Source organism: Mustelus asterias, chromosome 18, assembly GCF_964213995.1.
Source record: "Mustelus asterias chromosome 18, sMusAst1.hap1.1, whole genome shotgun sequence".
Lineage (NCBI taxonomy): Eukaryota > Metazoa > Chordata > Chondrichthyes > Carcharhiniformes > Triakidae > Mustelus > Mustelus asterias.
The window spans coordinates 46,447,023-46,471,442 of NC_135818.1; the positions used below are offsets into that span (position 1 = coordinate 46,447,023).

Sequence of the window (24,420 nt, forward strand, 5' to 3'; positions counted from 1 at the left end):
TTTTGGGCACTGAAGTGTCTATTGGATTCTATGTTCAACTCTAAATTAGCTACATAATTCTATCACAAATGCAACACCTATACTTATTCAGAATTTCAATTTTAAAAAAAGATGGCAGGTTCGTTTTCAAAGATTTAGTTTAAAAAATGTGTTTTTCCCCTTCTTTCCTGAAAACACATATTGGGCAGCACGGTAGCACAGTGGTTAGCACTGCTGCTTCATAGCTCCAGGGTCCCGGGTTCGATTCCCAGCTCGGGTCACTGTCTGTGTGGAATTTGCACATTCTCCTCGTGTCTGCGTGGGTTTCCTCCGGGTGCTCCGGTTTCCTCCCACAGTCCAAAGATGTGCGGGTTAGGTTGATTGGCCAGGTTAAAAATTGCCCCTGAGATGTGTAGGTTAGAGGGATTAGCGGGTAAAATATGTGGGGGTAGGGCCTGGGTGGGATTGTGGTCAGTGCAGACTCGATGGGCTGAATGGCCTCCTTCTGCACTGTAGGGATTCTATTCTATATTCATCCATCCACGGACGCCAAATGCCTCAAGTATCTCAATCAAGTGGGCATTATTCTTGTCTGTGTCTCGTGAGTGATATTTCCCTATTAGTCCATGGCTGGCTTTACAGGCAGCAGAAGAAACTGTGTCGTAATCAGGAATGGGAACCTCAGCTGATTTTTCTTGAATCTAACACAGTGGGAGTCTCAAGTTAATCATATCCCCATTGTACTCTGGTCTGAGATCAGACTAAACGAGAGTTCTTATAGACTGCATAGTTCAACTCTATATTTGATGGCGCACTTAGCAAGAGGCATTTTTATACTATAAAAAAGTGAAACTCAGACCTATTATTTGTTATATCTTCCCTTTTAATTTTGTTGAAAGGTAGGCTGTGTAAATTGAATAGCGTAGAACAGCTGGTACCCTCTTCACATGAGGCCAGAATGTAAATCCTTCTTACGACATTTCAATATTCTGTCATTCCATAACAGGACAATGGGTTTAAACTAAGTGACTTACTCAGGGGAAAATAAATCAATGCAAACTTGCCGGGCAAAATTTCCTATTTCTAACATTATGATTTTTTTTTTACTGGTTACATTAATTACTGGTGTGACGTATTGATGCTAATGAGACCAATTATGGATAGCCATCTGCTCTGTCTTGTATTACCCAAGGTGAGAACTATTTTAGCTCTCCGACAGACATTATTCATAATTTAAATAAGCTGTTTTGGATACACTTTAATTATCAACATGAATCATCTCATTATGCTACCATCCAGGACAAAGCAGCCCGCTTGATTGGCACCACATCCACAAACATCCACTCCCTCCACCACCAACGCTCAGTAGCAGCAGTGTGTACTATCTACAAGATGCACTGCAGCAATTCACCAAAGATCCTTAGACAGCACCTTCCAAACCCACAATCACTTCCATTTAGAAGGACAAGGGCAGCAAGTACATGGGGACACCACCACCTGCAAGTTCCCCTCCAAGCCACTCACCATCCTGACTTGGGACTATATCGCCGTTCCTTCACAGTCACTGGGTCAAAATCCTGGAATTTCCTCCCTAACGGCATTGAGGGTCATCCCACAACACGTGGACTGCAGCCTTTCAAGAAGGCAGCTCACCACCACCTTCTCAAGGCCAACTAGGGATGGGCAATAAATGCTGGCCAGCCAGTGACGCCCTTGTCCCACGGATGAATAAAAAGTATGTATATATATCCCTGTTTGTAAAGGTCATGACGTAAAAAAAGGTGAAGTCAAATTTTGAAACAGTTTAGAGATTCAAGGTAGACAATTTATTAGAGCATAAAACAAATTGTATTAATATACAAATACTATATACAATTAGCAGTGTACAATTTGGTGCCAATATTGAAACAATTAGATAGTCATGCACATGGAATACTGATAGCTTAAAAACTTCATACATGCTTAGTTCTGACAAAAAAGTTAATCCTTCTTTTAAAATAACCATCTTAGAATATACCTACATCACCTTCATTTTCAATACAACAAATGTCAGATATTCTTTTATACGGTTGTCATTAGCTTTAACGAGCCAGATCTGAAACGTAGAATCTTCTTCTTTAGGTTGTGCGATGCTTTGATTTTGACAAAGGCCTTTGGCGGAGGCTTCTTTAGCTCAGCAGTAGACGCTTGCACGGGTCGATTCTGGGCAAACTGAGGCCAGACTAGTGCACCACTTTCATCAGAGTCACTAGAACTAGTAGTTTCCCCAACAAAATCTACCTCGCTCAGACTAGACTCACTGTCTCCAAAGCAATTGGTGGTGTAATTGCTCTGCTCATCCTCACTGGTGTCTGCCACAGTGGAGTGGAATAAAGATTCGCACTCTGCTGAATATTCTGAATCACTTCCTCTGAAGGCATAAACACCATTGTTCTGCAAATTGGTCTTTGTGTACACACCGGGCACAGGACAGAGTGCAGCTCTCCTGTTGCGTCTTCTAAATCGTCTCATTGCTTCTTCATGAGAAACCTCTACAGGGGATCTCCACTTTCGGTAATCAACCCTTTGTTTGCATCTGGACTTGACCAGAACAGTTTCCCTTCCTTGCCCATTGCATTTAGCAGATCTAACCCCAGTTTGTTTGCCCAGGATGCTGTTCTCAGATATAGTGTGGAATGCTTTCTTTGTTTTAGAGGCTGGCCTCCTTACATTTCGTTTTACATGGACAATATCGTTGGAGAAATGACATTTTTTTGGAACAGCTTTGGATTTTTGTTTTAAGGTTTGAATGTTAGTTTCGGGAGCCATGTCACTGTGTGGTTTACACTTCAACGTAGAGTTCTTAACTTTGCCGAGCTTTATATTTTTTGTACCTTTACGAGATTTTATCATTTGCTGCTGTGCTGGAATGAATTGGGCATTCACTAACTGTCCACTATCCTCTAAGCTCTGCACCGAGGATCCTTCACTCTTGAGGTCTAGAGCTGGTTTCTCCTCCACAGAAAGAGATGTTGGAGGTGACCTTGTGGGTCTTTTAGGAGACACCACTTTAGGAGGTTGCACAACATCGTTCTCTTCATGTATTGTCACACATTGATATGAATTCTCTTTAGGTGCACAAGCGCCACAGTCACCATTCCCTTCCTGATAATCTGTAGCCACAGTGCATTTAGATAGTCCATTTGTCACATTAGCCTTTTTCTTCGAAAGGCTACTAGGCTGCAATTCATTAACACTCTGAAGAACGGTTATTCGGTTATTGGTTGATTCAGTTTTAGACGTTTGTGCATTTTTGTTGTCTTGTGCATTATCATTGTTCAGTAGTTGCCTCTTTGGGGACACCACACCACTTTCAGAGGCAGTGGGAGGATGTGTAAAGACATTCCTGAACACTTTCAATTCAGTGCTGCATGGCGAGATGCACGCAATTTGTCTGACACAGATACTACCTTGCCTCAACATTCCCTTTAGCGGATCTGTATTCAGGCTGGTCCTTGGCTTGTTTGGCCTTACTGGCTGGATTTTCTTCTGAATAAGACTAAATATGTAATTATCCAGTTTTTTCATTGTTGAAGGGTGTACAGCTGAGCAGGAATTGTCCTGGGGGGCTGGAAGAGCAGACTCAATGTTTACAGGTTCCAACTGAGGTGCCACTGGCAAATCGCCTACACCATACTGGGACTTCTCCTCCTCTTTAATGCTTCCAGTTGTAGGATGAAAAAACATGGGACTCTGGACTGCCACTGCATGTAGAGGACTTGGATAGCGATACACATCATTACCATTCTTGGAGATCAAGTCACATTGATACTTGGGGTGGACATCAGCAGCAACATCAACTGAGCTAGAATACGGTGCGGAGAAGGAGCGGCGAACAACACCTGTATACTGGCAATCAAGCAGTCCCTCACCATGATCCCTCCAGCCAATGATATCCTCTGCAAACAAGAAAGCAGCAATCAGACTTCTCACTTTCTTTCATTCAGTGACCGTACTTGCAACTCCTCAGCTTTGCCGAATCTACTGGTGTTTATGCATTATACATTATTTTTTACAAATAGACTGGCAGTGAAGAATCTACCCAGAAATAGGTGTTCCACCTTTTGCTAAGAGGACATTTCATTTCATACATATCGAAGATGCTAGGAGACAGTGGGTTCAAGCCCAGTGGATGGAAGTCTGGTAAGTATGTTATAAGATGTTGTATTTAAAGCAAAAACAAAGAACTTACATATTCTTCCATTTAGCGTAAAAAGAAGACTGCATTAATTAAATAAGAGAGCAGCTGCTTTCGTTTTTTGGGAAACCAGTTGCTAGAAGCAACAAAATATTTAAAGCACTTTTTAAAAAATTAATTTGCTCCATTTGTGTCATCTTTTCTCCTAAAAGTGTTGATTTTATTTTTTCATGGGATGTGGGTGTTGCTGGCTGGGCCAGCATTTATTGCCCATCACTAATTGCCCTTGAGGGGCATTTAAGAGTCAACCACATTGTTGTGGATCTGGAGTCAAAAGAACAGCAGATTTCCTTCCCTAAAGGGTATTAGCAAATCAGATGTTTTTTTACAACAATCAACATTGGTTTTGTGGTTATTAGTAGATTTATATTCAAATCAAATTTCAACATCTGCCATAGTGAGATTTGAACCCATGTCCCCAGAACATCAACATGAGTTGCTGGAATCCTAGTCCAGTGACAATACCACTACACCGCTTCCTCCCTTTAACAGCAGCATGATGCCAATGACCTTCTGGTACCTTAGTGAATTGCCCCTTTTTCTTAAGGTAGGATAGACAAAAGAATAGTTGTAAGTGATTCAACTATGGAATGAATAACAGCTGAGGTTGATAATATCTTCATCAGAGTAGCTAACCAAAGACCAGTGACTGAACAGTGGTACTGTGAAGCTAATTACCACTCCACAGTGTGCGATTTAATTACTACTTAAGCTTAGAGCCATTTTTAGCTTGAAAAATATTTTCTTTAACCTGCATATGTGCATTGCTTAAGAATGGATTCAAAAAATATCATCAGTCCAGAGATACTAGATCCAAAGGCCTCAAATCAAGCTCCTTCTAAATGACACTGATATGAAAAACTGTCCATGCTGAGAGATGTAAATGTCTACTGTAATTAACATGTTGTATATTGGCATTTTTTAATGGAAACTATTCACAAAATATGAAATGTTTCATAGAATTAAGTACTACCTGCCTTCTTCTATTGTTCTGGAGTTTTGTAAGACAATCAAGTTTTAATTATTCGTTTGAAAGTTTTGAATACAGGTTTGAATTTTGAACGTATTTTCTGTACTCAGGCAAGTACAGGATGTCTGTCGGTACATTTAAGCATAATCTTATTGTAACTACATATCAAAGGATAATCAGTGTAATCTTTCAATGACTAAGGGCAGAATTTAATCCACCCCACTGTGGAGGGAAAGATGGCGGCAAGAACACTTAATTGTGAAATTACTTAATCATTTAATTATCCTCATAACTTTAGTTGAATTGGAGAGATTGGGACTGTTCTCCTTGGGGAGAAGAAGGCTAAGAGGAGATTTGTTAGAGATGGCCATAGTCATGAGCTGGACAGAGTAGACAAGGAGAAATTGTTCCCATTCGGAAAAGGATCAAGAACAGGAGGGCATAGAGTTAAAGTGATTTGCGAAAGAAGCAAGGATATGAGAAAAATCCTTTTCGCACAGTGAGTGGTTCGGCTATGGAATTCACCACTGGCAGTGTGGTGGAGGCAGGTTCAATCGATGCACTCAAGAGGGCATTAGATAATTATTCAAGTATAAACAATGTGCAAGGGTATGAGGTAAAGTCAAGGGAATGGAACTAAATCATGTTGCTCGTTTGGAGAGTCGGTGCAGGTGCGATGGTCCGAATGGTGACCTTGAAACTATTGTTGTTAAAAAAAAACCCTCTGGTTCACTAATGTCCTTTGGGAAGGAAATTTGCCCTCCTTACCTGAATTGGTCTAGAGGTGATTCCAGACCCACAACAACATGGTTGACTCCGAACTGCTTTTTCAAATGGCCCAGCAGCAAGCCACTCAGTTCAAAGACAATTCAAGATAAACAACAAATCCTTGCCGGCGACGCCCACATCCCACAAAAGAAATTTTAAAAAGCCGCAGGGCAAGTTGCCAGCAGCGGGAAAGCATCCCACAATTAAGTTTGGGAGTGGGATGTTGCCCCTACGATTAAGTCACCCAGTTGTGCCGGAAAGGTAATTAGGCTTGTTAATGAGCCTATTAAAGCAATTTTAAACTAGAATTTGCTGTGATTTAGTTGTGCTTTCTGAATTGCAGGAAAAATCCACGTGGCTGCAGAAACCTACTCAGTGAAACGTGGCAACCTATAAGGATATCAGCCTAAGCTGGTGTCACTGTGAATCTGACCTGCACAGATGTTTAGCCTTTTGTTGTGTTCTGATCCAGTCTAAAGTATTTGAAGTTCCAAAGGCCTGGTTTAAGATGTGTGGGGAGTGGAGTCTCTTTCAGGGAGCTGACCTTTGGCAGTCAGAGGGTCAGGCCCTTAAAGTGGGCACGCTTACTGCAGGAGCAGAGGTCCACCTCTTAAAGGGGCAGTGCAAAAGTGTGGCCTCACTTTGCAGGCACTATCAATGGGGTTATTCATCCTGTGATCCTCACTTCATTTGGATCTGAGGGTGTCTGTGATGTTTGTTAGGGCAAAGATCCAGATGCAGGAGGCAGTGCCAAAATAACCAGCCAGACAGCAGGGAAGATGCAGAAGATGGCTCAATGCCTAAACTAGAACTTATCACACACATTTGACCTACCTGCAAATGGCTGAGAGGCAGTCCCTGCATCGATTATACCTGTCACGTGAGAGTGTCATAGATCTATGCACCTTCATGCAGGCTAACCCTCACCCAAGGGACCATGGTAATAACCCTATAAGAGCTGCCCTTAAGGTTAGTGTGGCACTTAATTCCTATGCCACTAGTTACTTCCAGGGCACAACCAGGGACCTGTGTGATCTCCAAAGCAGCCAAACACTGCTGCATCAAGAAGGTCAGAGGTTCACTTTTCAAGAGTGCTGGTGACTTCATGATATTTTGTACAGATGAGGAAAGTCAGACTCCTCAGTCCCTGGGCTTTGCGGCCATCACCAGAATATGTTTGTGCTCGCCTGGGGGAGGTTATGCAATGAGCCCTCACTGAACCATGGGGTGATCCACTGAATGAACTGTAATATTTTAAACCTCCTCAGTTGCCCTTCTGATGCCACAGGTGAGCTGTGGGACATTGGTGGACTCTTTCTCCTGGACCTTATAGAAAACTTATGTTGGAGAACCACATTTAAAGTGCACAGCTTGCATTCAAAGCCTACAAGATGAATCACTTACAAAGGCTGGGCTGGTTTAAATATGATGCCCAGGCCTGCATGGCCATCAGTTTCATGCAGGATTCCCAATGTCAAAACCACACTTGTCATGTGATCCAGCAGCAAGCCCACATCATCACATTAATTGGCCAGCCGCCACATGATCAAAATCAACAGGCCAACACGTGATCCAGTTCAGTCGGCCAACACACGATTGAGTTCAGGGTTCATCATAGAACCCCTGCGGTGCAGTAGGAGGCCATTTGGCCCATCGAGACTGCACCAACCACAATTCCACACTGGCCCTATTCCCGTAACCCCACCTATTGCCCTGCTAATCCCCCTGACACTAGGGTCAATTTAGCATGGCCAGTCCGCCTAACACGCATATCTTTGGAGTATGGGAGGAAACTGGAGTACCCAGAGGAAACACACGCAGACCCGGGGAGAAAGTGCAAACTCCACACAGACAGTGACCTGAGGCCGGAATTGAACCCGGGTCGCTGGCACTGTGAGGCAGCAGTGCTAACCACTGTGCTACCGTGCCACCCAAAGCATATTTCCAGTCCTGCCAGTGGGTCACACAGCTAAGACATTAAATCCAGGTCTGAGTTCTTTTGGATGACTGAAAAGATTTTCTTTCTAAACACAGTAATACCATTTAATTCCAAATCTTTGTTTATCCTGAATTAGCATTAACTGTAGGGATTGTTTTACATATTTCCATATAGCAACAAGCAGACTCTTCCAAAAGATTAGAACAGTTTCCGAGTTGCAACCTTCTTCATGACACATCCACCTAAATGCAGGACTCAAGTTAGATACGACCGCCTGTCCATTTTGGTACTCAACTGTCCAACTGTTGGTCTTTGAGGGTCTATAAATCTCAAGTGTTAATCGTTGGCAACTGGGTATTTATACTCACTAATGTGTAATTTGTTGATTGGTGGGGAGGTAAAAAAAATTGATCCCATCATTTTTTTCCAAACACAAATCTGTGTGAAATTATACCTTGGAAAATATGAATTCACCCAACAGTTATGGTTTTCTTTCTAAAACTCATTCATATCGCTCAATGAGATTAACTTTTGGCAAAATTAGCGATTGGCAATGAGTTGCTGGATAAGCATATGATGCAGCAAGGAGGAGATTGTCACATTACCAAAGACACAATCAACTCCACTTCAGTTGTATCAGGTCAGACTATGAGCTCAGTGACAGATTTTCAATCATATTAGTCTCATTAGTTCAGCTTGAATTCCTCTAATGTGCCTCTTACCTGCTGACTTTGGCCGTCCATCTGTGATGCTCAGTGATGCATCCGGCAGAGCGTAGGAGCAGGTGCTGGAGTGACAACTGGATAAACATTCACTGAAAACCGAATTAGAGGAGTTTGAAAGTGACCCAGATGCTCCGTCGCTTAATTCATAAAAACCTGTTAAGACAGAAAGCAGGTTGGCATTTTCAATATGCAAGTTCACTGACAAACGCTCATTAAAGTGAGAAGTGGTTTTGAATGGCTCACTGGCATACAGCAACAATCAGCTCCATATCCTTATAGGATTTATTTTTGCAAAAAAAAACCCCTAAGCTTCTTTAGTTTAATCTTTAGGAATGCTGAATATGACAAAGAAAGAAGATTGACAACATTACACTTCTCTAAATTTGCAGAATGCCTTCTTACAAACTACATATATCTTATTAATAATTACTAGCAGATATATCGTGCATATACAAATCTTGTTGCAACCTTCAAAGCACTCACAATTACTTTGAACAAATATAACTTTTTGTCAAAGGAGGTTTGATCTTTAAAGCAAACTAAATATATTCAAAGTATGCTTTTACTTTGCAACATAATTCATTATGTAAATCTGCACGGTTATGTTTCCATCTATTAGATTTCCACTGCCTGTAACTACTTTCCTCTCTTCCTTCTGTGTCCCGCCCGCTACAATTCCCGTGGCGGGCGGGATGGGAAAATTCCACCCAATGTGTTTGGGTGTTGACTGTGGGGTAAATGTTGGCCATGGCAACTGAACTGAATCCACTGTAACCACTGAGACATGCTGGGACACAGATCCATTTTTTAAAGCATATCTTCACATCCACACTGTTTTTTTACCCTTTGGGGAATAGTGGGGAACTGAATGGAAGGATTATCAGCCTGTTGAGGTGTGAGATGAATGCTACTTCCATGGCCAACAAGTCCTGGTGCTGGACTCGAAGCCAGAGCTTCCAGTCCAGAGAGACGCTACCACTGGAGGCCACAAGGCCTCCTTATATAGATCAATGGAGTAATGGCAAAGCACTGACATCTCAACCAAGTGACTGTTTTTCATTTGTGAGCCTTGACAGTTTGTGTCAGCAGGCTATCTGAACACAAAAAGCATGACAACCAAACCTTTCCCTGCCCTCACTTGAGATCAACCCTTATATTCGTGTCAGTAGGACAATGATCAGGACCAGGAAAGCTAACCAGATTTTCCCCACTACCAGGTTTGCAGTTGTCAACAGTCACACCTTTACAACAAGGCTTGGTGAAAATCAGTTAATGAAAACAAAGCAGGGATCAAATGGGGGATCTTCAAGATCGTAAGCTCTTGGAGGGTTAGTAACACATGGGAGAATGCACTTGTCTATTAAGCCATTGGGAAACTCGATGTAGCACTTTCAAAAAAAGAGGAACATCCCATGAAAACTGAAGGGAGGAAAGGGGAATAATTTAGGGTAGCCTCCGAGTTTCGAACATCAAGGGTTCAATCCTCACTCCAGGACTTGAGCACATAGACTGAGATGGAAGACTGTTGGAATACTGCACCATTAGAATTACTGTCTTTCAAATCAGATGTTAAAAAGAGGTTCTGTCTACCTTCTTGGTGGATGTAAAAGATTCCATGACCAAGAGCAGAAAGTTCTCTTAGTGTCCAGGCCAACATTTTCCCCACAGTCAACACCCCAAACACATTGGGTGGAATTTTCCCATCCCGCCCACCATGGGAATCGTAGCAGGCGGGACACAGACCATGCAAAGCTCTATTGACCTCGGGCGGGATTTTCCGGCCTTGAGGCGAGCACGGCCAGGAAGTCCCACCCATTAACTGGCCATTTATCTCATCATGTTTGTGATGCTTTGTTGTGTTATATTGTGCTCCATAACAATAGTGACTATGCTTCAAAAGTAATTCAGTGCCTGTAGGCTTTCCAGATAACATCTAAGATTTTATAGCATATTAATTCTATAGGGAAAATCTATGTCAATGTACAAAGATTGCAAATATAATATCATTTGGACAACACAAAATACTTTGCTAAAAAACGTAATTATAAAAAATTAACTAAATCTTCCAATGATTGTTAGCACTACCTCCTCACAGCTCCAGGGATCCGGGTTCAATTCCAGCCTTAGGTGACTGTGTGGCGTTTGCAAGTTTTTCCTGTGTCTATGTGTGTTTCCTTTGGGTGCTCCGGTTTCCTCCCACAGTCCAAAGATATGCAGGTTAGGTGGATCGGCCATGCTAAGTTGTCCCTTAGTGTCCCAAGATGTGTAGGTTAGGTGGGATTAGCTATGGTAAATGTGTGGAGTCACAGGGATAGGGTGGGGGTGAGGGCCTGGGTAAAATACTCAATCAGAAGTTGGTGCAGACTCAATGGGCTGAATGGCTTCTTCTGCACTGTACAGATTCTGTGATTGTCTTACGCAGGATGTTAGCTCATAAGTTTTAACTGTTTGAAGTCTGTATACACAGAAAAGAGAAGTGGCAGTGCAAAGGATGGAATTCTCCAGCCGCGCTGGTCTAAAAGCTGGAAATTCCTGCCCAACTGTCAATGGCATTTCACGTTCTCCACAACCTGCCTGCTAAAATTCCAGTGGCAGGCAGGACGGGAGAATTCCGGCCAAAATGTCTCACTTTATTCTGTGAATAGTACATACTGATGACTGATTATGGATCACAGGACTTTGAAACAGCGTGATCATTTGTGCTAGGAAACAAAGCTGAGAACTGCAAAGGATGCTAAGTATTGCAAGGGTTTAGTCAGTATTTACTGTTCCTCTTCATGTAAATCATCCTTTAAAATGTATATCTAGCTATCTACCAGAAAGATACTGACCTGAGCTGGGTCGGCTGTCTGTTTCCAAGTTGTCGTTTGGAGTCTTTTCTGCGTCCAGCTGAAGGTCACTGATCTGTCGATCCAACTCCTGGAGCTGATTTATGAGGCCGGCATCTCTCCTCCTCAGACAATTCTGGAAAGATTGAGGAACAACTTATTTTAATCAATTGCAGAGCTCACTGCAGTCAGACCAGCTTCTCTTTGAGACCTGCGGAAAAGTTCAGTCTTGCCACAATTTACAGAGAATGTTAAGAAATGCTCTTCAATGGCGTCCACTTACTGAGCAACATAAGTCTGTGTTTGACTTCCACCATTCCAGTTACAGCATAAAACCACAAGTGTGCCATCCTGTAGAAATAGCACTGAATTAACCACTCAAGGGGGAGGTGATGGTCTAGTGGTATAATCGCTAGACTATTAATTCAGAGACTCAGCTAATATTCTGGGGACCTAGGTTCGAATCCCACCTCGGCAAATGGTGAAATTTGAATTCAATAAAAAAAACCTGGAATTAAGAATCTACAGACGGCCACGAAACCATTGCCAATTGTCGGAAAAACCCATCTGGTTCACTAATGTCCTTTAGGGAAGGAAATCTGCTGTCCTTACCTGGCCTGGCCTACATGTGACTCCAGAACCACAGAAATTGGGCAACTAGAGATGGGCAATAAATGCTGGCCAGCCAGTGCCACCCATGTCATTGATTTGATTTGATTTATTATTGTCACGTGTATTAGTATACAGTGAAAAGTATTGTTCTTGCACGCTATACAGACAAGGCATAAAGAAGAAAAGGGGTGCAGAATGCCGTGTTACAGTCATAGCTAGGGTGTAGAGAAAGATCCCACAAATGAATTTTTAAAAAACCAGCACTGATTTAACTTAATCAACTATTTCAATTTTGGTTACACCAACTGAGTTATGCTTACTGCTGCACTTTACTATGAAACTGTAGGGTGCGTGAATAAAAAGCCGCTAATAAAGATCTTTTTGAAAAATGTGATAATGCAGGTCCCAGCGGAGACCTGAATGCAGAGAGAGAGAGAAAAAATTCCTGCAATAAAGCAGCCACTGAGTCAAATGAAAATGCTGGTTTAAGGTTATTTGAGTGAAAGACACAAGTTGAAATTCTTTGCAAGGGAACATGTTTCATTTTTTTTTCTTTATTTGGCAGTTTGCCACTTCGGTGAGTGATTTATCCACAAGATTATGGGAGGTAATTGCTAACGGTAACTGTTCCCCCGTTTAAAACAGAGCTTTATTATGAAGATATTCCAACGGCAATATCAATATGAGCTTTCTTTTAAAAAAGGTATTTTTTTTTGTTTTAAGAGCAAAGCCCATGTTCAGACCTCCGTCCGTAATGAACTGGATCCTCTATGAGTCTGGCCTGACAGAAAGTTCAGTGTGATTGATGACCTTGCGACTCAGCATTGGCAATGGGCTGGCCGGTTCCTATCTGACCATATGTCTCCAGTATTAAATCTGATCGAACTAAACTCACTTTAAGAAAAAGCGTTAACCAGCCACTGAATCCAAGCGAGCGCCGATGGACTGGAATGAGCTTACACGGAGAGAGGGAAAAATTGCACAAGGTGAGAGAGTGGAGCCATTCCCTTCCCAATTTTTTTTTCTTAAATCAAGATCGCTTTACAAAATACACCCCAAAAACAGCAGGCTCAAAAAGCAAAACCCTCTCGGATTTTATCAGCCAGTGAGTGGAATAGTAATTGTGTAGGCAGGAGTGTGAGTGAGTGAACAATAACTCCGTTTTGCTCTGGTCTAGACCACTTCTATTGTTCTGTAGTCGGTGCAGAAACACTGTACAGGAAAAGCGCCCGGAATGATTCATTTCAGTCAGCTGATCAGTTAATATAAACAGAGGTTTCACTCTCACCACCCCCCCCCCCCCCCCCCCCCACAACCAGCTCTGCAGGAGAGCGCTGCTTTGCTTGTAAAGTTAATTTCACTCACTCTGTGTCCATTGTAACAGACCGAGGGGCTTTAAAACATGCAGCTGGACCTCCTCTGAAGAAGAGATTAGTATTTTTTTTTTGCTTGTTATTTCGTGAGCAGGAAGTTAATTTACTGCATTTTTTTTAGGGGAAAAAGAAAAAGTCACGTCTCCTTTCCTCTCTGCCATTCAAAGTCCTCTCTCTAATCGAACTCATTCAAGGCTGTAAAATCAGCAGCTGCATTCACGGTCCCAGCTCCCCCCCTCCTCACTTTTATCTTACACCTTATATACAGTATCGCTTCGTTCGGTTGTTAATTCATTACAAATGGAAGGTAATTCAGTTCCCACCCGCTATTGCAAGTGTGAAATGCCTGAACCGGCGGAGCCAATGGACTGTACATGTAGCTCCATCAGTCTAAACCCGCAACAAGATCATTCCAAACAAATACGGAAAATATTAAGGAACCTCACGCGGACAGAATTTAAATTATTTCTGAACAGAACAGCCTCCTTAAAAGTTAAAAGACAATCCTCACTTGGTTTCTGTCTACAAACATCACAAACCATGCTAGGCAGCTAAAAACATTCATTACAATTTAGAACATCAAATTTGCAAAGAGTATTACGTTGGTGGCAAATCTCATAACTACAGAAAATAAAGGCAAAAAAAATCTTGTACTGGTACAATGTATCATATTTAAAGTTTATTTCGCATAGGTCTGTTTTAATTTCTCACCAATTGTTTCTTTAGCATGAGAATGTTATCTTCTAATTGCTTTTCCTCAGGGGTCAGATAAAGTTCCCCTTGAGATCCCTTTCTCTGTTCGTCTTGGAGCACTGGAGTGTGTTCCGAGGGTCTCAGTAATTCCATTGCACCCCGCACCAAGTACTCCTGCCTTTGCTTCAGAAAATCCAGCTCCCCCAGTCCGGCCAGAGTGGCTTCGAGCCTGTCCCGGGTTCGGCAGCGATCGCTGTCAGCCTCAACCTTCTCCCGGCTCCGGATCTCACCTTCCAGCCGGATCGGTGGCCGATCCCCCTTCGCAGGCATGGGTAACAGGGTGGACGGTTGCTTCAGCATTGTATCGGGTTACAGGAACACTTTCCCTCACTTTCCCCCCACCAATGTCTCTTTCTTTTTTTGGTTCAATTTTCTTCTTCGTGTTATATTTAACCCACTCTGGGGAGTTTTTTTCCCCCCACCCACCGGGGGTGACAGAACAGGGCCAGAGAGAATGAAGGCTTGCAGAGCTGTACTCCTGGGTTGAGAATGCTGCAGCAGCGTCCGCCGTTGACAGCTCCACTCTACCCACTTGCCTTGACTCAGATGCAGAGGCAGTCGGGCGCGTCGATGCGTGAGCCCGCAACTTGCGTCCCGACACTGCCCCCCTCTCATCTAATCCACTAATCACAATGTGGTGAACTCCAACGCGGCTACCTCAAACAGCACCAAGGGACACCACCTTTGTCACAGAGACAGCGGCTTATCTGTACAACGCATGAGGAGGAAGGGGGACATTTCAAATTATAACCTGGCATGTACACATTATTCTGTCTTATAAAAAAGGGCAGAGATCTCTCGGTGTTTCAAATGCAGTGAAATGCACAAGAGGAATTGCATCTTACACTCGAACTGTCACAATTAAAATTCATCAGTAACAATTTTTTATTAGTGTCACAAGTAAGCTTACATTAACACTGCAATGAAATTACTGTGAAAATCCCCTAGTCACCACACTCCGGTGCCTGTTCGGGTACACTGAGGGAGAATTTACACCTAACCAGCACGTCTTTCGGACTGTGGGAGGAAACCGGAGCACTCGGAGGAAACCCATGCAGACACAGGGAGAACGTGCAGACTCCGCACAGACAGTGACCCAAGCTGGGAATCGAACCCAGCTTTAGGGCGGCACGGTAGCACAGTGGTTAGCACTGCTGCTTCACAGCTCCAGGGACCTGGGTTTGATTCCCGGCTTGTGTCACTGTCTGTGTGGAGTTTGCATTCTCCTCGTGTCTGTGTGGGTTTCCTCCGGGTGCTCTGGTTTCCTCCCACAGTCCAAAGATGTGCGGGTTAGGTTGATTGGCCATGCTAAAATTGCCCCTTAGTGTCCTGAGATGCGTAGGTTAGAGGGATTAGCGAGTAAATGTGTAGGGATATGGGGGTAAGGCCTGGGTGGGATTGTGGTCGGTGCAGACTCGATTGGGCCAGATGGCCTCTTGCTGCACTGTAGGGATTCTATGATTCTAACCCAGGCCCCTGACACTGTGAGGTAGCAGTGCTAACCACCAGCAGTGCCACCCCCAATATTTGCAAGAGATGCAACTTTCAAAATGATGTTAGATCCAACTTGCCACACAGGATTAGAAGTGAAAGGTTCTGTAACTGCTAATGGACACAGCAGTAGGTTGATTTGCTTTGATTTATTATTGTCACATGTATTAGTATTCAGTGAAAAGTATTGTTTCTTGTCCGCTATACAGACAAAGCATACCGTTTATAGAGAAGGAAAGGAGAGAGTGCAGAATGTAGTGTTACAGTTAAAGCTAGGGTATAGAGAAAGATCAACTTAATGCGAGGAGAAGAAGGGTAAAATATACACATTATATTGTGCACGCACATTTTAACATTCAGATTTGGACTGTTTGAAAGTGTTACACATGTCCAAGTCTCATAGCAATAAATTCGAGCTGTCTTGTGCCAGAGAGCAAGTCATTTTGTTAACAACACTTCTTAGTTTTATTGTATCACTCTGTTTTGAACAATATTAGCACACTGGCTCATGCTGGAATTTGGGACCAGCTGCTTTCTCAGCATCATAGAAACCCGAATGCATCAGTAAATGAGGCGGGAAGTTTGATTTGAGTTCATTTTCTGCCATCTTGCTCACGGGAATATTTAGCTGTTAAAGAAAAAAAACACAGATTGGTGCAAGGGAAGAATAAAGAGCGGCTCAGGGTGTGCACAGCTCCCAATAAAAAAACGGAATCTTCGATGTCAAACAGCGATGTGAACCTTCTCCAAACTTCACTCTTTTTTTGATGTTGGCACCAAACATGCAGACAGATAAGCAGTGAGAAATCCAGCAGAAAATGCTGGCCAGATTTGACAATGCCGCCTGTATCCATTGAAATCCTAACGCTCAAATAATAATCGGTGAATTACAGAGGGGTGGATCAACCACAGAACAATTTTAGAGGGGAACTCTAATTGTCCGAATATAGACTGGGATAGAAGTAGCGTAAAGAGCAGAGAGTTTTTAGGTGGCACAGTGGCACAGTGATTAGCACTGCTGCCTCACAGGTTCAATTCCCAGCTTGAGTCACTGTCTGTGTGGAGTTTGCACCTTCTCCCTGTGTCTGCATGGGTTTCCTCCGAGTGCACCTGTTTAATCTCAGCGGTGGGAAAATCTTTAGAAATGATAACCCAGGGATTGGGCAAAATGTGGATGAATTAAGGAAAGCCAGCAGAGATTTGTTAAGGGACTATTTCTATTGGAATAGCGGAGGGTAAAAGGAATTCTAGAGTTCTTAACCCACAGACCTCAATCAGTAAGGATAGGCAACAACACCTCCTCCACAATTATCCTCAACACCGGTGCCCGCAAGGCTATGTCCTCAGCTCCTTACACCCCTTCCTTATACACCTATGACTGTGTGGCCAAATTCCCCTCCAACTCGATTTTCAAATTTGTTGATGATACCACTATGGTGGGTCAGATCTCAAACAATGATGAGACAGAGTACAGGAAAGAGATAAACAATCTGGTGAACTAGTGCGATGACAATAATCACTCTCTCAATGTCAACAAAATAAAGGAGATAGTCATCGACTTCAGAAAGCATAGTGGAGAACATATCCCTGTCTACATCAACTGGGGTGAAGTGGAAATGGTTGAGAGCTTGAAGTTTCTAGGTGTCCAGATCACCAACAACCTGTCCTGGTCCCTCCATACCGCGCTATAGTTAAGAAAGCCCACCCACACCACTACTTTCTCAGGAGGCCAAGGAAATTCAACATGTCCACTATAACTCTCACCAACCTTTACAGATGCACCATAGAAAGCATACTTTCTGGATGTATCACAACTTGGTATAGCTCCTGCTCTGGCCAAGACCGCAAAAAAATGCAAAGGGTTGTGAACGTAGCCCAGTCCATCATGCAAACCAGCCTCCCATCCATTGACTCTGTCTACACTTCCCGCTGCCTCGGAAAAGCAGCCAGCATAATCAAGGACCCCCACGTACCCCGGGCATACTCTCTTCCACCTTCTTCCATCGGGAAAAAGATACAAAAGTCTGAGGTCACATACCTCAGACCACGACTCAAGAACAGCTTCTTCCCTGCTGCCGTCAGACCTTTGAATAGACCTGCCTTATATTAAATTTATCTTTCTCTACACCCTATCTATGAGTGTAACACTACATTCTGCCTCTTCTCCTTTCCTTCTCAGCTTTGTACTCTATGAACAGTATGCTTTGTCTGTATGGCGTGCAAGAAACAATACTTTTCACTGTATACCAATACATGTGACAATAATAAATCAAATGTAATGAAATTGAGTTTTTTTGATGAGATAACAGAGAGGATTGATGGGGGTAATGCAATTGATGTAGTGTACATGAAGCTTCAAAAGGCATTTGATAAAATGCCACATTTGGCTTAGCAGCAAAGTTCAAGCCAGTGGAATAAAAGGGACAGTGGCAGAATGAATACAAAGTTGGCTGAGTGACAGGAAACGGGGAGTAAATACCAACTATAGTTTATATTTATATTGAGCCTTTAATGTAACAAAACAGTGCAAGGTACTTCAGAGGAGCATTTTAAACAAATATGACCCTAAGCCACAAAAGATTAAGTTAGGGCAGTCACAACCAAAAGCTTGCAAAGAGGTCGATTTTAAAGAATGTCTTAAAGGGAGGGAAAGTAGAGGGAAAGTAGAGAAGTGGAATGTAGCGAGTGTATTTCAGAGCTCTGGGCCTAGGCAAATGAAGTGCTGCCACCAATGGTAGAGTAATTAAAATCAGGATGTTCAAGAGGCTAAGTTAGAGGAGCACTGATATTCTGGAGGGTTGTAGGACTGGATGAGATTACAGGAGGTGCAAGGACTTGGAGGGAATTAAAGGAGGAGAATTTTAAAATCAAGAAGTTGCTTGACCAGGAGCCAACGTGGATCAGTGAGCATAGGGTTGGTAAGTGAACTGGGCTCGGCCTGTGTTAAGACAGGGGCAGCAAAGTATTGGATGATCTCACATTTATGAAACATAGATTAGGGGAGAGAGGCAGGAGTGTATGAAATATACAAGTCTAGGGGAAACAATGGCACGAAGGAGGCTTTCAGCAGCTGATGATGAGACAGATTAGTGGAGAAATTTTGTCTTTTCAATCTGGAGTATGGTTTATGGTGAAGTTCTGGAACCAGAGAGTACATAACGAATAATTTTTTTTTTACAGAGTGAGTTCTTGAATCTGGACTGCACAGCCTCACGGTGTGGTGGAGATAGATTCAATCTTTCAAAAGGGAATTGGATAATGTCCAAAGAGAGAGAAAAATTGCAGGGCTACACGGAAAAGGTGGGGGAGAGGGACAAGCTGAGTTGGTGGAAAGCCAGTATGGATACAATGGGCCAAATGGCCTCCTTTTAAGCTGTAACAATTCTTTAATTCTATTTTCGTTAAAGCCCTTAAAATAAAATGTAGTGAATGGATGCAATTGGTTTGGAAGTATGTTTGAGATTGTTCTTTGTAAAGTGAAATTGCGGGGAGAATTTAAACCTTTGATCTCTCTTCCAAAATATTTATTTTGCACTATACTATAGTTTGTTTCTGAAGTACAATACAATCCAACAGTAGCTGCAATTTATTATTTGCTCTTCTGATGTTAAGCAACTGTAACTTGCATATCTCTCTTTATGTCAGTGATGGGCAATCTAGGCATGAGGGATTCTCCTTCATCTCAGTGTGCCGCAAGATTGAAATCAGACTTGTTCACTAACCATGACCCCATGAATTAGATGAAATACATTTAATACCCACCAAATATTTCATAACAAGTTATGGAAAATGCTTAATCTTCCATATATTAATAGAACAGCCATCACTTTCAAATTGTAAAAATAAAATAAATATTTATGCGTTGGAAGCACATGGCTCTCAGAGTCAGTGTTCTGTGCAAAGAGCAAGAACCTCACTTGTCCTTGCTTTACATCCATATCAATTCAGTCGTACCAGTAGGAAAACAACGATGTAGATGGAAATCAGTAACAGAAACAAAAGATGCTGGAAGATCTCAGCAGGTCTGGCATCATCTGTGAAGAGAGAAAGAGACAAAGGCCGGAATTTTACTGGTACACTCGCTCCAATTCTGGGGGCAGGCGAGGCTCGGAGAACAGCATTCTCTGTTGGCCTCGGGCAGGATCGTACGAACCTCGGGGGGACATGCCAGGAAAATTCCCCCCAAAGTTTCGACAAAGACTCATCCAGACTTGAAACGTTGGCTCTATTCTCTCTCCATAGATGCTGTCAGACTTGCTGAGATTTTCCAGCATTTTCTGATTTGTTTCAGATTCCAGCATCCGCAGTAATTTGTTTTTATCTTGGAAATCAGCAACATTTGACAATTCTGTACAGGCAATGGTCCATAAAATGTCTGGTGTGCCACATTTAGAAAACCCTGATGTGGCCCTCGGGCCGCAGGTTGCCCGCCACTGCTTTATATTATCCAACATTACAACATTGATTTCATTGCACAGTACAGCGCTTTAGGAATGACCTGCATGATCATGACAGGCACTATGTAAATGCATGTTCTTTCTTTTATAGCTCAACCCTGCACTAAATCCCCACTAATATCCATCAGATTAGATTTGATTTGATTTATTGTCACATGTATTTGTATACAGTGAAAAGCATTGTTTTTTGTGTGCTTAACAGTCTAAGCATACCATTCATAGAGAAGGAAAGGAGAGAGTGCAGAATGCTGAATTACAGTCATGGCTAGGGTGTAGAGAAAGAACAATTTAATGCGAGGTAGGTCCATTCAAAAGTCTGATGGCAGCAGGGAAGAAGCTGTTCTTGAGTTGGTTGGTATGTGTCCTCAGACTTTTGTGTCTTTTTCCCGATGGAAGAAGGTGGAAGAGAGTATGTCCAGGGTGTGTCCTTAATTATGCTGGCTGCTTTTCTGAGGCAGTGAGAAGTTTAGACAGTGTCAATGGATGGGAGGCTGGTTTGAGTGATGGACTGGACTTTGTTCACGACCCTCTGTAGTTTCTTGGACAGAGCAGGAACCATACCGAGCTGTGATACAACCAGAAATAATGCTTTCTATGGTGCATCTGTAAAAGTTGGTGAGAGTTGTAGCGGACATACCAAATTTCCTTAGTCTTCTGAGAAAGTAGAGGCATCGGTGGGCTTTCTTAACTATAGCGTCAGCATGGGAGGGGACCGGGGGACTAGGACAGGTTGTTGGTGATCTGGACACCTAAAAACCTGAAGCTCTCGACCCTTTCTACTTCATCTCCATTGATGTAGGCAGGGGCATGCCTTCCACTATGCTTCCTGAAGTCAAAATCATGATGAAATTAACGTAGCTCAGATGGAAAAGATGACTTCTCACTGTCACGGGGTTAGGGTTCCAAAGCAAGTGACTGCGGGTATTGGAAAACTGCAGTAGGAGTTCTGATGGAAGGTCACAGGCCTCACTTCTCCCTCCAGAGATGCCACCAGGCCTGCTGAATATTTCCAGTCCTTATTTCGATTTTTAGTTGCCAGGGTGACCTTACTTCAGATGTTTCTGGCTGCACCCTACAGAAAAAAGCATACTTTATTTCCCATCCCTTCCTTTAACGGTGTGGTCGATTAAAACGAAATGAACAGCTAGCTCTTTTATTCACGTTTTTTCGGTTCAGTGCCAGAGGCTTAACCAGGAATCTGTGTTCCTCGCACACTGCAAAGTGTGTGTGTGTGTGTGTGTGAAGGGAATCAATTGTTGTTAAAATGATTAAAACGTGAAACTGCTTCCTCCAAACGCATGTATCGATTTCTGGGACATCATCAAGGCTCTGAATGGGAGGCTGGAAGTGGGTTAGGAACATTGGACTAACTGAAGTTACAGATTTTCTGAAACTGATCAGGGCTCTGATTCGAAAAGATTTGGCCAAGTGAGAGAATCCCTAATAAAAGAGAAATTCCTCTCTCCCACCCTGTACCAAACGGTCTTCCGTTGCCTGCCAATCACCACTAATAAGAGAGAACTGATCTAAAAGCAACCTAAAAAAATCTACATCTTCTTTGCACTGAACGACCCCGCCAATGAATTATTGCAAATTAACACAAATTCATTATAGACACGCTTTTTAAAATGACAGCCAGGGTTCTGGGCTGGTTCAATCTGTTAGAAAGATTTTTGAGGAGGAACTTTGGACTGATTTCCAACAAGTAAACAGTCAGAAAAGATAAGTGAGTTACACGAGTTCTTGTGAGTGGCCTTTCCCCACTTTGGACGTCAAAGGCACCGTTAAGATTACATTCATTGTCCTTTCATCCAGAACCAAGCCGCCTCTCCATCACTTCCGCCAAATTCCCCTATTGTATATTTTATTTCCAAATTACAAGAATGGGGGTGGCAACATTTAAAAACAAACTGCAGTCCCCAGATCCCAAACAAAATCTAGTCGATTGCCATTAGCCAAATGGGCAGAGAGCGTCAGCAATGAGTCACTACATTTTCTGAGCGAGAAGCCGATATGAATGTCCAACTTTGAGGACTCGGGTCCCTCTCCCCGCTGAAATAGTCCCCTGGTGTATGTCACAGGAAATAATACGATTTAAAACCCCCGAAAATATCTCATTAGGGTCAATTCACTTCACCTTTTCTAAGGTCAGGTCCAACTGGGGAGGGGGTGGGGGGCGGTGGGGGGTAGGAGGGGTTGTTAAACTGACAAAACCGTTTCTTTGAATTAAAAAGAGAGAGCACAACTTTAACATTGTCAGAACATGGGTTGTAAATTTGGAATGTAAAGTATCGCATTGGGTGATAAGAAAGGAGAAATAGATAGAAGCGATACTTTACAATGAGGAATGAATGTAACACTTAACAGAGTTGAGAAACATTGAGTGCTGGATTCTGTTGGGGAGGTCGATTTGGTCTTCCTTAAATCCGAATGTTTTGTTAATATGAACAAATAAGGAGTTCGAAGATCTACATCTTTATTCGATCCCCATCAGTCCTCTGATAAGAATCCTGACACTTTGAAGTTTGCTGTGGAATTGGCTTTTGATGAATTGCTTGTTAAAGGGGCGCCCACATAAAAAGGGGGTTTGATTACTAGAACGGAATGTGTTATTTCTGGGAAACATTTCTACAATACTTCTTTGTCAGCTCTTAATGAAGCACGTTTCCATCGCCGGCAATATTCTTATCATCGAAGCTACATGATACTAAACTGATTTCTACACAGGATGCTGTGTCAGGACAACTTTCCCTAGAGTCTGAGAGTCGATATGTATGGCTTCCTGTGTAGGATAACTAGTCTGAATGAACCGTGCTGAGTGAGGCACCTTGTAATCACATTTGGAGTTATGGCAAATGCCGCTTTATTTAATCTGAGCTTCTATTAATTCATATCACGAGATGTTTTCACTTGAAAGTACAAGAAATCCTTCTGAAACACAGAGATTAACACCAAATTTCGTAACGTACTTCGGAGCACAGCACCGTACAGCCGGGCTGAGGAAAACTACCCATTCAACCCTAATTCATCCATTCGAAAGAAAACACCTTACAGCTGTTTCCTAATGATTCCAGAATGTTTGCCTTCACAATCTCCCCGGAAGTTCAAATGTTCAGCACATTTCCTGCAGAGAACATCCTGACATGAATCCTAAAGATGCTCTTTGACCAGTTTGAACCTTTAAAAAAAAACATTTTGGGATATGAGTGTCACTGGCTAGGCCAGCATTCATTGCCCATTCTTAATTACCCTCAAGAAGGTGGTGGGAGCTGCTGAACTGCTGCAGTCCCAGTGGTGTAGGTACATCCAGAGTGGAGCGAGTTCCAGGATTTTGACACAGTGACAATGAGGAAACGGTAATATATTTTTCCAAGTCAGGATGGTGGGTGGTTTGGAGGGAAACTTCCAGATGCTGGTGTTCCCATCTATCTGCTGCCCTTGTCCTTCTAGATGATAGTCCTGTCCAAGGAGGCTTGCTGAGTTCCTGCAGTGCATTGTATAGATGCCACCCACTGCTGCTACTGTGCATTGGTGGTGAAGGGAGTGAATGTTTGTGGATGGGGTGCCAATCAAGTGGGCTGCTTAGTCCTGGATGGTGTCAAGCTTCTTGAGTGTTGTTGGGGCTGCACTCATCCAGGCAAGTGGAGAGTATTCCATCACACTTGTGCCTACTGGCTTTGGAAGTCAGGAGGTGAGTTACTCACCACAGGATTCCTAGCCTCTGACCTGCTCTTGTAGTTACAATATTTATATGGCTTGTCCATTTCAGTTTCTGGTTAATGGTAATCCCCAGGATGTTGATAGTGGGGGAGTCAGCAATGGTAATGTCATTGAATATTAGTGGATGATAATCGGATTCTTTCTTGTTGGAGATGGTCAGTGCCAGGCACTTTAGTGGCACAAATATTAGTTGCCAGTTCTCAGCCTAAGTCTGGATAGTGTCCAGCTGTTGCTGCATTTGGACATGAACTGCTTCAATATCCAAGGAGTCACAAATGGTGCTGAACATTGTGCCATCATCGGCGAACATCCCCACTTCTGACCTTATGATGGATGAAAGGTCATTGATGAAGTAGCTGAAGATGGTTGAGCCTAGGACACAGCCCTGAGGAACTCCTGCAGAGATGTCTTGAAATAAGATGATTGACCTCCAACAACCACAATCATCTTCCTTTGTGCCAGGTATGACTCCAACCAGTGGACAGTTTTCCACCTGATGCCTGTTCATTCCAGTTTTGCTAGGGATCCTTGATGCCACATTCAGTCAAATGCTACCTTGATGTCATTC

The 24,420-nt window shown here is 42.9% G+C and overlaps 1 protein-coding gene across 1 annotated transcript; it reads right to left on the reverse strand.

The window, feature by feature from the left end:
• Window positions 1-1,784: 1,784 nt before the first annotated feature.
• On the reverse strand, window positions 1,785-14,714 carry dact1 (dishevelled-binding antagonist of beta-catenin 1). Its single transcript, XM_078233182.1, has 4 exons — window positions 14,143-14,714; window positions 11,450-11,582; window positions 8,616-8,771; window positions 1,785-3,917 (listed from the first exon to the last, which is right to left on the reverse strand). Exons 1-4 carry the CDS (start codon window positions 14,482-14,484, stop codon window positions 2,041-2,043), a joined length of 2,508 nt encoding a protein of 835 aa, XP_078089308.1. The 5' UTR covers window positions 14,485-14,714; the 3' UTR covers window positions 1,785-2,040.
• Window positions 14,715-24,420: the final 9,706 nt, after the last annotated feature.

What these genes read in the sequence shown, in the direction of transcription:
- dact1 (XM_078233182.1), bottom strand. Translation starts at nt 14,484, where the DNA reads ATGCTGAAGCAACCGTCCACCCTGTTACCCATGCCTGCGAAGGGGGAT. An exon ending in AGACAGCCGACCCAGCTCAG is followed by an intron (nt 8,772 to 11,449) that starts GTCAGTATCTTT and finishes CTGTCTTAACAG; the next exon opens with GTTTTTATGAATTAAGCGAC. An exon ending in TGGACGGCCAAAGTCAGCAG is followed by an intron (nt 3,918 to 8,615) that starts GTAAGAGGCACA and finishes TCTTGTTTGCAG; the next exon opens with AGGATATCATTGGCTGGAGG.